General features: G+C 32.1%; 3 protein-coding genes across 4 annotated transcripts in view; 2 read left to right on the forward strand and 1 right to left on the reverse strand.

Moving 5' to 3' along the window:
• Positions 1-3,623, forward strand: part of LOC140969260 (uncharacterized) — an 8,482-nt gene extending 4,859 nt beyond the window's left edge. The window contains exons 7-10 of one of the 2 annotated variants that reach the window (XM_073430565.1): positions 399-464; positions 1,778-1,867; positions 2,011-2,130; positions 3,093-3,623. In XM_073430565.1, coding sequence (XP_073286666.1) covers positions 399-464; positions 1,778-1,867; positions 2,011-2,130; positions 3,093-3,389 — 573 coding nt within the window. In that variant the 3' untranslated portion in view covers positions 3,390-3,623. The remainder of the gene's footprint in view (positions 1-398; positions 465-1,777; positions 1,868-2,010; positions 2,131-3,092) is intronic. The other variant, XM_073430564.1, reaches the window with a different exon arrangement.
• Positions 3,624-7,223: 3,600 nt separating this feature from the next.
• Positions 7,224-8,842, forward strand: LOC140969222 (PTI1-like tyrosine-protein kinase 1). Its single transcript, XM_073430498.1, has one exon. It carries the CDS (start codon positions 7,432-7,434, stop codon positions 8,731-8,733), a length of 1,302 nt encoding a protein of 433 aa, XP_073286599.1. The 5' UTR covers positions 7,224-7,431; the 3' UTR covers positions 8,734-8,842.
• Positions 8,843-10,393: 1,551 nt separating this feature from the next.
• On the reverse strand, positions 10,394-12,672 carry LOC140969274 (lysM domain receptor-like kinase 4). Its single transcript, XM_073430581.1, has one exon. The coding sequence runs from the start codon at positions 12,360-12,362 to the stop codon at positions 10,551-10,553; it is 1,812 nt and encodes a 603-aa protein (XP_073286682.1). The 5' UTR covers positions 12,363-12,672; the 3' UTR covers positions 10,394-10,550.
• Between the last annotated feature and the right edge of the window lie 1,961 nt (positions 12,673-14,633).

The following is a 14,633-nucleotide window of genomic DNA, read 5'->3' on the forward strand; positions in this document are numbered from 1 at the left end:
TGTGTGTGTGTGTGTGTGTGTGTGTGTGTGTGTGTAATTTTTCAAGAACCACTAATTTTATATTGGTCCTACCAAACTGTGGTTATTTTCAGCCATATACTGTATGTCAAAGATTGCTCCTCTCAACCCCGTACGTACTAAAATTTTCATTGCCTAAAATTGGTAGAATAATTAATGCATATTTCATAATCAGTCAAAAGTTTAATTTAAATATTCAGTCAATATATATGGTTGAAAATGTAATATATATTCATGCTTTAACTAATACATATTTTATTATCAGTCAAAAGTTTAATTTAAATATTCAGTCAATATAGTTGAAAATGTAATAATGCTTTAATATATGGTCAAAGAATATATCTTCTTAAGGATTTTTTCTTTTTTGGCTTTAAACTCAGGGTTTTCTTCAATATGGAGTTGCCTCGGTCTCCGGCCGTGAAAAACTACTGACACTAATCAACAAGGTTAGTGAATAAAAATCAAGAACATATTTACCTATCGATCGAAATTCATCCCACAAGTTGATTTAGATAGCGTTTTGATCATCTAATTTGCAAAATTTAGTCTCCAATATAAATATTGGTTTCTTTTCCACTTTTATCAATTTTTTAATTAGAGTACTGACAGAACACCAAATATTATTGTTATGTAAGATGAAGTAAACATTCCGATACAAAAATAACTAAATGTACAAAAAAAACTAAATTATTATGCAAAACCAAAATTTTGACCAACTAGAGGATAAAAAATTAAAGAGAAATGATATTTACACTCATTTTGCTTCATTAAATGTAACTCTACTTGAATTATTTATTTATTTTTTGACACGATTACCCTAATTCATTACTTTCTTTTTTTCATTTCTTGATCCATACATCCATTGATTTTCATTATTATAACATGTTGATTTACAAAAAAAAATAATTTAAAATTGTAATATATTTATATGTTGACAAAAAAAATACATATTTTAATAGTTAATCATCATTTTTATAATAATAATATAAAATATTTAAACTACCCGTAGGGATATAAAAATTTTTTATTAAACTTTTAAATTCAAAATATTTAATAATTTTCGGGCATCAAAATTTTTAACTGAACAATGTGAGAATAAAATGTTAAATAAATTATAATTTTAAGTTAAAATTAATGTAATATATTAATTTGTATTATTTCTACAAAATATATAATATACTCTCTAGTGATTAAATTCATATTTTTTTATTAATTAAAGTTATTATTATAAATCTGTTTATTTTATGTTGATATACAGTACTTTTAAAAAATTAATTAATGTAAGCTCGTATTTAAATGAATAATTTGAAACGATAAATTTGATTTATCAAATTTTATTTTTAGGATACTAAGATTGTTAAGCTCCATATTTCTTTTTGTTTTGCATTATTATTAATTGAAAGAAATTAATTTTTCTATCTTATAAAAAAAAAATTAAAAAATATGTGGTAATATGTAGTTTTTGGAAATATGTAGTTTTTTGGCAATCTAATTTAGGAATTGAGTCTCATTAACAAAACTACCTAGAAATAACAAATATTAATATTGTCAACCTATACAACAAAAAGTAAATATAGGGTATATTTATAAAATAACGAAGTGTAAATATCATTCCCCAAAATTAAACTTATATATATTAAACAACTTAAAAAATCATTTTTGTTATTTGTCGTCCTACTTCGATATATAGCTTATTAATTGTGCTTTCCTTTTGAAAGTTTCATGTCTTGTGTTTTTTTCCCTGTGGATTCATGATCAGGCAAGTTTGAATATCTCCGGGAACACATTCAGTGCGCAAGAAATCGAACATTATATTTTGCGGAAATCGGCAGATTCATTAGTCCAAGAGGTATATATATGGATGCTAGCTACTGTATATATTGCATGTGTCCTAATTAATTTGGACTTAATTAATCTACATTCCCAGATATGCAAATTAAATGGCCTAATAATTTGATTTATTTATTTATTTTTGCATGTGTTACATAATAGATTATTGGAAAAGACGAGAGGAATAATAAAATGATGGAAATTCAAGAACTATATGGAGTTGAGGAAACAGATCCAAATGTCACATTCGCCTTGTGCTGTGGCACCCGTTCATCTCCAGCAGTAAGTTCAAATATTAATTTATTAGCATATAATATCAAAATAATTAAAGGAAAAACTGTTTTTTGGTCTTGTATGTTTGTTTTTTTGTATTTTTGATCATCTATGTTGTCAATTTCAGTTTTAATCCGCTATATTTGTTTTTTTTTTTTTTGGTCATTTTAGTCATTTTTCCGATGTGACGCTAATGTTTGACCAACTCAGTGTTGATATGATGCGTATGTATGTAATGTCACTTCTTCTATCTCGATGAAAAGAACTAAAGTTAGCAAAAATCAGAATTTGCAAGACTAAAATTGAAATTTTATGATATAGATTATCAAAATCACAAAGAGAAAAACATATAAGATAAAAAATAATTTTCCCGTAATTAAATTATGTTTTGGGTTATTTTTACAAAAATCGTATGTTAATGTAAATTTCGGGTTATAATTAGAAATTTTTTAAAATTTTAGACTACATAATTTTGTTTAAAATATAATTAATATCATAAATTAATTTTTGGAAATAATAAAAGAAATTACTTAAAAGTAATAATTATTTTGGAAAGCGTGAAAATAGAAAAAAAATATTATGAAAAATGAACAATATTATATATAAAAAGTTTTTATTTTTTGACAATATAGAACTGTTCTTAGAAAAATAAAAATCATGGAGAAAGTACTAATTTATTACTTTCCATTCAGAACAAAGCCATCACAAATGTCGAGTTCTAATATAGGAGCGATATTTAATGACCCAATATTGATCGGATCGATCATCACCAATTAACAAGGGGAAAAAACACAAATGGTTATGTAAACTCGTCAGTCGTTTGTCTGTATATATCAACAATATCTAAGATCGTATCATCGATCGTTTCAGAATGAAACAGGGCAAAAAGTGAAACACTTGTTCAACTTGATATTGAACTAATCAAACCATTGATTCATGATACATGCTCACCTACTTTTTCATCCTGACAGGTGAAAATATACACAGCTGAAGGGGTGACAGCAGAATTAGAGAGGTCAAAACAAGAATATCTGCAAGCTGCGATCGTGGTGACGACGAGCACGAAAAAGATAGCGATCCCAGAGCTTCTGCTTAGAAACATGCATGATTTTGTGCAGGACATGGAGTCCCCCGTGGATTGGATCTGCCAGCAGTTGCCTACTTCTGGTTCTTTGAGGAAATCGATTGCACATATTGGCAAAAGCTCCGCCATTGTTGAAAAGATACCTTATGACTTTGAGTTTCAATACTTGTTGCCGATTATATGAAGAAATTAGGTACATTTTGTAGGAGCCATGCATGTTCTCCTCTACTGACCGGGATGAAACACATGTTCCAAAAAAATTATCACGAAACAAATATCAAAATATTTTGCCAATTTTAAGTTTCGAAAATCTGGTGAAAATTTATATAAGACATGGCAACTATATACAAGCTATAAGTTTACTATCTATTTATTATGCAGTGAAGAAAATAGTATTTAAGTTTTTTTTTGTTATTATTATGCCAACTATTTATAGCTCACCTGAACGAATTATCGAGTTCGAAATCCAATGGTTCCAAACCAAAATAGAGAAGTAATTACTCATAGGAATCAATTCATAATAATGTAATATAAATATCATATAAGATTAAGATATCAAATCTTATCTTCTTATGCTTTTTAATTGCATATGACATGGTAAATTCCTTGGAAAATATAAATAAATAAGACAAAAATTTGTGTGAGACGGTCTCACGGGTAGTATTTTGTGAGACGTATATCTTATTTGGGTCATCCATGAAAAAGTATTACTTTTTATGTTAAGAGTATTACTTTTTATTGTAAATATCAGTAGGATTGACTCGTCTCACAGATAAAGATTCGTGAAATAGTCTCACAAAAAACTCAATCAATAAATAAATATGTATTAAAATTAGCTAAATATAGGACGATAACTCCCTCTACCAAACAAAGAGCAAGCAGTGGCCAATCAGCACACGTTTACATTATAAGTCAAACTTGGCAAGCTTGTTTTAAATATCAGGCTTCGATCGAGTTTTTATATAAAAACAATTTTTTCTCTCGGCAATAATTCAAATATAGACGGTCATATATAACGCAACTTCCGACCCTTTCCAAAATTCTAAATAAAACAATTATTTCTCCTAACAATGATTCAATACATACAAATATTAAAGTCGAGCAACCATAAACAAAAACAGATAGACGCCCACAATTATACTACTAAGCTCCCAATTACTAATAATTCTTCTTTAATAAATTAGTGCAACTAATTCTTTTCCCACAAACCCACGTCACATGTGTGTCATCGATGACGTCAATGCTTGACATCCCATTGAAAACAGAACAAGGTCAAAAACAAGAAACGCCGAGTTAATTTGCCAGCTATCTTTTAATTTGTTCGAATCAATATTCAACGCTTGGTTCTCAGATGAAGCCTGATTATCCACATCTTCATCTCTATCGGGTATTCAATTTCGTCATCATTCTCATACACATCAGATTATTGAATATTCATACTCTACCCAAATATTATAGTATCACGTATTTTCTCAAATTTGAATTATTTCGAGTAAACCGTGATATTTACTAAATTATCGATAACAATAAATTAAAAATTATATAATATATATTACAAAATATTGGAAAAAATTTATCCTAATATCATTATCTTACAATTGTTCATTCGTCCAACAAATATCATTCAGGATACGTCTCTTCTTCTGAGACAATATCACATATCTTTATTCGTAAGATGGGTTTACCATGCTCATATTTATAATATAAGATAATATTTTTGTTATAAAAAATAATGTTTTTCATGGATCATGATCTAAATAGAAAATATGTATCACAAAATCGATCCATAAAAATATCTCACAAAAAGTTTGTGTTCAAAAAAAATATATTAAAATTAACATTATGATATATATTAATTTAATCGAGTATTTTGGTCAATTACGAGTATGATTGTTTAAGAGTAGTCTGCATCTCTATACTCGAAAATCTCATATTCAATTATAATTAAGTAAAAAATTTCTTTAACATCCTTCTCGATTCCAACAGATATTAGATTTTTTTTGAGTCTTGAGAGAAAAATATCATCTCCATCGCTCTTTAGCCGCCAAAAGTCACGTGTGGACATATCCTTTCGATGACTACTGATTTGACTTAAATGACTTATTTTACATTTTTTCTTTAAAAGGGAATTGATTTTAATTGTCACGCAACTCCTTTGTTGAACACATATAATGTCCAATCTCTATAAACTTTTTTTTAAAATACTTGATTTGTTTCTTGCTTTCTAAATTCCACACTTACTTTTTGATCTAATCGTCGTTCTTGTAAATTATAGTATAATCAATCACGAAAATTGAGTTGTTGTAACTGTCCTTTGAATATTTCTAAACGAGTTATCACAATTTTTTAAAAGGTCTATTAAGCTTCTTTTAAACTAATTATAGTATTAATTTTTTAAAGAGTATGGAGATGGTCTCTTGGATATGTATCTGTGAGACTGGTTAAATCAGTTTATATCTAGAGTGAAAATAATATTTTGACACACAAAACAATATTTTTTACGGTTCGAGTCGGATCAGAAATATTTTTCATAAAATTAACTCGTGAGACGATAACTAATTACAATATTAACAACAATAATAAATTAAGTTGCTAAGCAACAACTTTTGGCTCGAGTCCTGTCTTTATCGGGAATATTGGAAGTTGGACACCAAAACACGGAGCCATCCTTTCTTCTTTTGTTTATGTAATTTCGACCTTTTTTTTCGCAATTCCAATGGAGTTCAGACTAATGACATCACATCTAATCAATTCCTAGCTGAAATTTTCATGTATTTTCGAATAATTAATTCTCTGCGAATCGATCAACCCCAACTTCTCAGTCCCTTCTTCCCAATTTTTCATATACCTATCTTGCTTTCTACAATCTTTTTCTTTCAAATAGAAACTCAAAATTCAAACCTTGATGAAGATTTTACATCCATGAATCGACTTCCTAAATCCTAGTTTAATTGAATTTATCTCATTTCGATGAAAACACAAAGTCATTACAATCATATTTTGGGTTGATGATATACTAGCAGAAGAGTAATATTATCATCATATATCCAATGATCTAATTTAAATTTCTATATATAATTTTGACAAAAACTTGTGTGAGACGGTCTCACGAGTCGTATTTTGTGAGACGTATCTCTTATTTGGGTCATCCATGAAAGAGTATTACTTTTTATGCTAAGAGTATTACTTTTTATTGTGAATATCGGTAGGGTTGACTCGTCTCGCAGATAAAGATTCGTGAGACCGTCTTACAAGAGACCTACTCATATATTTTATGGACCTCATATCTCCAACTCAATTTTAGATAATTGGATTTAGCATTTAGTAAGTAGCACGAAAAATCCACTCATATTTTCAAACACGATTCCATGCTTTCACCAAAATCTTAAATTGCTCTGATCCATTTTGAATCATATGATTAATGAAAAGATAATTACATGATATTTAGTATTCAAACATTATTTTTTGACAATACAATTCGAGGACATTATATTAATATAAAGTTATCGAGTATCATAAATTGCTACTAAAAAATAGGGAATGTGTGGATGTCATCTCCATCCTCGCACCTGAATCCTAAACTTGTCCCCATCTTCGTCCCAATTTCTGCACACATACTTGAATTTTATTTGTGGAATCCTCGTGCCACGAATAATACATATTTTATTATATGTTCATATATATAATTCAATCACAATCTCATCTTCCCCTCATACCCACTTTGAGGAATTTGAATTATTTCCAAACCTAATAAATGCGCCGAACTCGCCCCGTTTGATGCGGTACCTGGAAGAGCAATTGTCATGCCTGCTAAAAAGTACCTAGTGTTCAAATCCTTTTCTAGAGGTTTTCGATCAATTTGTTCACCCATCTCTAGGTTTATCAGCTGTCGTAAATAAATTATTAAATCGATATTATAATGAGTTATTTTTTATTGCTATTTTCACATATATAAAATAAAATAAGGATAGAATCTGAAAATTTAAAATAATATTTCTGTAACGAAGTCAAGTTATTATGTATTATGATAATTAAGTTGTTAAAACAATAATTTTGCATCGAGTCCTGTCTTTGTCGACCGAATACTAACAAATTTAATCAGTGTACTATTTTTAATACCATTTCAAGATTTTTTACAGCCATTCTAATGGAATACTACTTAAATTCCATCCAATTCTTCCCAAATTTTCAGGTACCAATCTTGGATTTCAAGATCTTGCTTTGTTATGTGTAAGACGAAAATGGCGATCAAAGCATCTGAGCCCAGATCGAGCCCGACCCCGACACCTCGACGCACCAGTTCATCTCCGGCAGCCTCGAGGAAGTCGTCGTCCAGATTACAGGCGGACAAGCCCTCATCATCGTCTTCTTCGAGCTTACCAACGGGCCGCCTGTCGAATCCTTTCAACACAGCCACCTCAGCATCTTCCTCCGCCACCTACAGGCTTGATTCGTCCATCGCCACCACCTCCGCCGACAGTCGCACCTCATTGTCAAGCCTACGGGACAACCTCCCAGAAAGCACCACAATCTACAACTTCTCCGAAATCCGCGCCGCCACGAATAATTTTCTCGCCAAGAGGTTCTCCTCCGCATCCTCCTCTTCCCAGTCCTGGCGCTGCGTTCTGAAAGGGAAAGACGTCGTCGTTTTCCAGCGCAAGCTCCGTAAATCCATGTCGAGTTCGGATGTACAACAGAAGCTGTCGGTGATCAGCAGAAGCCACTACACGAGCATAATTAAGCTCCTCGGAGTTTCCGTTTCCGGCGAACACATTTACCTCATCTATGAATTCGTGAAAGGATCGGACTTGGGTGTGTGCCTGAGGAATAAGATGAATCCGGATTTTACTATTCTATCGACCTGGATGTCGCGTATGCAGATTGCGACGGATGTAGCACACGGGCTTGATTACATTCATAACACGGCAGGATTAAGCATTGACATGATCCACAAGCACATAAAGAGCAGCGGAATCCTTGTTACCGAGCCTTCTTTCAACGCCAAGATTTGCCATTTCGGCGCGGCGGAGCTTTGCGGTGAGACTATGGGGGAGGAGAAGCCAGACGCAGCGGCGGCTGATAGGCAATTTGAGGGCGTTAGAGGGTACATGTCGCCGGAGTTCAAGTCCACCGGTGTGGCGACCCAGAAGACCGATGTGTACGCATTTGGGGTTGTTATTCTTGAACTGTTAACCGGAGAGGAGCCGGTGAAATACAAGTTGAGAAACGGTAGTTACAGTAGGATATCGGTGATCGAGACGGCTAGGGAGATGTTGGAGGGCGGCGGCGAGGGGGTGGAGGGGAGGTTGAGGCGGTGGGTAGATAGAAGGCTGAAGGATTCTTTCCCGGTGGAGGTGGCGGAGAGGCTGACACGTGTTGCGTTGCAATGCGTGCAGGAGGATCCGGATAAGAGACCTGAGATGAAATGGGTCGCGGGTAAGATATCGAAACTTTATTTGGTTTCGAGAATTTGGGCCGACCGGGTTAAGGTCCCGACTGAGATTTCAGTCTCATTGGCACCTAGGTAGAGCTAGCTTTGTCACAATTTTTTTTTTAGGATTACGATTCTTCACAATTGGATACATATTATTATACGATGTCTCAAAATTGAGGACAACCATTCTCGCCTCTCTTATTCCTGATATCTATATTGTTTATATTATATTATTAAATTTGATATTTTTGAGTAACTAACTTTTGATATAATGATCAGTTTTAATAATTATATATATTAATAAATTGTTAAAATTTTAATGTAAGTCACATTTAACTTAGCGGATAGAGTTTTTGTTTCTAACCATCAAGTTATAAGTTCAATTCTTATTTTGATTTTTTTTTTATTTATTTTTTTAATTCATATACCACAATTACAGTATGGTCTTTACTATTTTGTATAGTTATATTTTGATTTTCATTTAAATATAAACTAAATAAATTATAAAAAAAATTGTACAAACGTACACGTGTTGCGTCGGTTCACTGGTCTCTATTATACATGTCCCAAAGTCAGCTTTTAAACTCATCTGAGACCCAACTATAATAAATTGAATAATTCCATCCATGAATAACTGGGTTTTTTTTTTAAAAATAATTTAATTTTAAAAAAAAATTTCAACAATAATGTAAAAAAAAACATTTTCAAAACTACTGGAGCGCGGACGCTGGTCCATGTAAGCGACGGAATATTTTAGCGACGGAATATATATATAAACCGTCGCTGATTGCCAAAATACCTACCGCCCATAATTGTATCAACAGCGTGCACATGTACGCCGCGGATAATCTTGAACTTTCAACAGCTTGCAACTTTGCAGCGTATCGGAAAGAGAATTTGCGCGCTGCGAAAAGCCATTTTTGTTGTAGCGAAGATAGAGAAAAAAAACAGACAATAAGTTCATCAAAAATAAGTATTTTCAGGAACCTCTACTATTCAACCTAGTTTTTTCAGTAATTCAGGGATGACTGACTTTGGTTTGTTTGGTCAGTAGGATTTTAGGTCTTGGTCGAACATACACATTTTTACAAATTTGCTTAATGTTGGTCCGCAGCATCTTGTACATGACATTCGACCACAGAATGATGTTGAGGAAAATGAACAACATTCAATTGAGATATCCCAGCTTGATGAATTTCTTGTTTGTTTTTTTCTCTGTCTTCACTACAACAAAAATGGTTTTTCGCTGCGTATATTGCACGCTGCAAAGTTGCAAGCTGTTGAAAGTTCAAGATTATCCGCGGCGTACATGTGCACGCTGTTGATACAATTATGCGTAGCGTGAGAAGAGCTAGGTATTTCGAATGTGAACCGTCGCTGATTCCATTACAGCGACGGTTTATAAACCGTCGTTAATGTTAACCGTCGCTATTTTAGCGACGATATATAAACCGTCGCTGATTCAATATAGCGACGGTTTATAAAACCTTCGGTAATTAGCGACGGTGTTTAAATATATTCCGTCGCTAAAATGTTCTGTCGCTTACGTGGATCAACGTGCGTGTTCCGTAAGCGCGGATTGCAATAGTTTTGAAAATGTTTTTTTTTACATTATTTTTGAAATTTTTTTTAAAATTAAATTATTTTTAAAAAAAATCCTGAATAACTATTGTGCCAGTCAAACCTTGGTATAAAACCCACTCCTTGACTGAGAAAATGACAGAATAATAAATAATCGACATTGTATTACTGGATCTAATTGACCGGCAAACTCTAAATTATGTAGCACTTTTACGTTTCACATGAGAATGAACAAGAAAAAATATTTGAAACCCGTTTCTTCGATATATGTGGTGCATAAACAGAACATAGCTTATACTACAAGTCACAAATTTGCTATAATTTCTTGAATCAAACCATTCTAGCAAGAATTTTGAGGACATCATCCATTGATGGTCTATGCATAGGGTCATCTTCGACACATGATCTAGCTAAGATCGCTAAGCATAAGGCCTCAGCCAGAGAATAGTCATCTTTCAAACAATGATCGACCAAATCTCTTAACTGATCGAAGCACCCGCCCTCAATACCTCCTCCCCCAAGAAACGAGATCGATTCTTTGAAAAAATTCCCATCCATTGCATCCTTCCCTGAAATGAGCTCGAACAGAACAACCCCATACGCAAAGATATCTACTTTCTCACTCACGAGCCCGTTGGCAATGTACTCGGGAGCAATCCAGCTTGTTGAACATGCTAAACTCCCGGATTCTGTGACGTTCCCAAATACTGTGATCTTTGCCCTCCAGCTTGAAGTCAAGAATATGCCTTTGCTATTCATGTTCCTATGAGTATATGCTGGAACAACAGAATAGTGCAAGTAATGAAGACCTGTCGCGATATCAAATGCTACCTGAGTCCTTCGTTGCCAATGAAAAGCAGCAGATGATGTTTCCAAGCAGTCCCTTAAGTTGCCATTCAAAGGGTAATCAAACACAAGGTACGACCACGAGAAATCGTGCTCTCCATAGCAAACCCCATGTAGCTTCACTATGTTGACGTGGTTGATTTTTGAATGCAGATCGATTGCCTTTTTGGTGTCCTCAAATCTCATTTCTTTGATCATCACTTCACCATTTTCCCTCGATCCTTTGTAAACACCGTTAATTATCTTAGCGCTTTCACTCAAGTTCTTGGTGGCAATTTTTATCTCTTCCATCGTGAAAGTGCATAAAGAATACTTGATCCCAATAAGTAAATCCGGAGACAGACACGTGGAGCTTCTTGTTGGAGTAGAACATGAGTTCAACGAACTGATTCTACGAGTCGAAGAGTGGAAATTCGAGTTTTTGAACTTCTTCAAGGTTCTAATATACAAGCCACATGCCACTAAAATTGCAAGAATCAGACAGAAAACCAGCACAGATCCCACAGTGTAGAGATTCTTTATCTGTGAGCTTTTAGTCGTCCTTGCAACGGGAATCGTGGGAAGAAACTGAGGCATTGGAGGGTCCGAATCGGGAATGCTTAGATTTATGAATGGCTTATCTTTCAAGGGTACTAAAACAGTCGTGTATGGATACACAGTTGGTGAGGGTTGCAAATGATTTTCTTGCCATATTTCCTCTACCGAAACGTTGAATTTTTCGCTCAGTTTTTTTGTATTATCCCTTTTGATAAAAGGGTATGTGACAAGGAACTTCACAGAAGCCTCATCATCTGATTCGGGACAAGCACATTTTAGAGGCACTCGAAGCACCGTACCCACTAGAAGGCCTTTCAGGCCGCCCGGATTTTCCTCAGCCAACGTAACGTATTTCACCAACCCCTCGAAAATCTCACATGAAACTGCTGATAATGTTATATTTTGAGACACTGTGTAGTTCATATTTATCTGAAAAAACTGGCCCGTGCAAGAGCACGTGACCGGAACAAGCACTTCACGGCCTGTTTCAAGAATCTGATTCGAAGATGAGACGCTGTTGATTGGCAACACGACACTTGGATCTCTTTTGAACAAATTTGAAATGCTCAAGATTGTTGCAAACTCATCATTGGCTCTATATACAACGAACGTTTGGCATGATAATCGTGAGGAATTGCAAGTGTACCTAGTGCCTGGATAATTCTTATCTGAATCACATAGTGTTTGATCATAGAATTGTGGGCTGCTGCAGATCAGATCAAAGCGTAAACATAGTAAGAAGAAGCATAAACAAATCATGGTTGAAGCAAAAAAAATTCTACCATTTCGATCTTGAAATATTCTTTTAGCTGTGATGATAAGGAGGATGATTTGGTATAAAAAGCAAGAATCAAGTACTTTGAAGGGGAAGGCTAGAATTTACACGACGTAAGGGATGACACAAAAACTTAGAAAATTTGGATCGATGTTACAATTGGGACTAAACATGAGAGGCCAGTAGCTAGCCGGCTGAATAGAATTGCCAAAAATTTGAAAAGAGAGGAGTTTTTTATGTTGAAATCATTGGAGAAGAGAATCTTTCAACTTTGTAAATACATAAATACAGACAAATTTTCAGACATCAAAGGTTTTGTCTGTAGCCTATGCTTTTCAATTTAAAAAAAAAAAAAAAAGAAATCTTTAAAATAGGATTAAAGATTTGAAAGGGGAGTAAAAAAAAGAAAGAAAAGACCATGCTGCACGAAAATACACGGTCACATAATTCTCCTTTCTCCAAAATTGTTTTCTTCTCTTTGATTGTCCGACAGTGATAAGTACAAAAAAATAAACAAACATGTTGAGGACGTTGACATATTACGAATGAAATCCATACGATACTTTAAGTAATATTGTAGTAGCTTTGCATTTTTTTTTTTTTGGGTTTTAGTTTTAATTTCACGGACACATTGATGTCGCACCGAGCACGTGAATAACATTAGGTGCAAAATTCAGTATCATATTCGCAATTTATACACGTATAGATGGAAAGTTACGTGACTAAAATTGCAAATCACTTTTAACAAAACTAAAAATATAAAAAGAACAAATTATAAGATCGAAAATACAATTTTCTCCGATTTAATATCACTAGAAAGTTTTTTAAAAACATGTTAATTTTGTGAAATATAATATACATGATTATTATAGTATGTGATAATATATTCAACATTATGTTAATAATATTTTTGAATAACAGAATATTATTTATATTCTAAATTTTATTTAACTCTTAATTTGTTAGATCTTTTACCAGAATTTCTCAACATTTTATTAAAAATAATAATATTTCTTAAAATTAATTCCCATAGTTTTTTTTTAAAAATTAGCTAATAAAAATATTAAATTTCAAAATTTATTAAGCTTGCAACATTTTTTTTACGTCCGTGTGAATTTTAATTTAATATATTATCTTTTATATGAAAAAATTTGAATTTAAAGCATTTTAATTCTAAATTTAATTTATACTGAATCATAATAATTATTTTAGAAATATTATTCTGTTTTGTCCTAAAAATTAGAGTTAGAGGAATTATGGCACAAGAGCTTATAAAAATTAAATGAAGGGTTAAAAAAATTAATATAAATAACATTATTATTTTTGTTTTGATAAAATAACATTATGTCATGTTAAAATAATTTTTTTTCTAAAATAACGTTTAATTTATTATCATGTAATATAATAATTACACATATTACACGAACAGGGTTTTTATTGAATGCATTTATTATATTTTAGCATTAATAAGTCGTGTATTAAAAAATGGGATTAAATGCAAAAAAAATGGAGAAAACGGTACGAAAAAACCATCTCTTCAAACTTTTTTTTCTCAAAGTATAAATCAACTTATTTAAAATTAAATCCCTTTCAATTTCCATCAAATAAAAACTCTAAAAAAACCATCTATTCAGAAACTCATCAGCCATCACCTCTCGTCAATACAATTCCCTTCCAAATAATAAAATCCGACTACTAAAAATTATAATTTTGAATTTTTTTTTGTTTCTAAAAATTTGAGACTTCGTTTGTTACTCTAAAATTTAAATTTGGAGTGTGACTAATGATATTTGGAGTTTGAATAAATTTTCCATGTAATATGACATAATTATTTTAAGGGCAAATTTACTTTAAATTTCCAAATCCAAATTTAAGTTTACATTCAATCTCTGTTATAAAAAATGTGCTTGCACTTATGAAAAAAAAATGTTTCGGCATTGTCTAAGCGCACTTGTATTTTCTTTGACGAAAATCAATATAAATCATTGAAAATATAATATTAATATACGATAAGTACCTAATTTTTCAAATTCGACATATAGAAAATATAATATTTTGAGTATAAAATTGAAACAAAGTTTATTAAGATCATCATTTGCTATATATGTTTGAGTACTCAAATACTATATATTAATATCAGATCTGAAATAGTTGGAACTCAAATATCATATACTAATATAATATTTTCAATATTCTGTATCGATTTTCATCCTTGAAATGACAAATGTGTAATTAATACCAATACAAATACTCAA

The sequence above is a fragment of the Primulina huaijiensis genome, unplaced genomic scaffold (genome assembly GCF_012295235.1).
Source record: "Primulina huaijiensis isolate GDHJ02 unplaced genomic scaffold, ASM1229523v2 scaffold40277, whole genome shotgun sequence".
Lineage (NCBI taxonomy): Eukaryota > Viridiplantae > Streptophyta > Magnoliopsida > Lamiales > Gesneriaceae > Primulina > Primulina huaijiensis.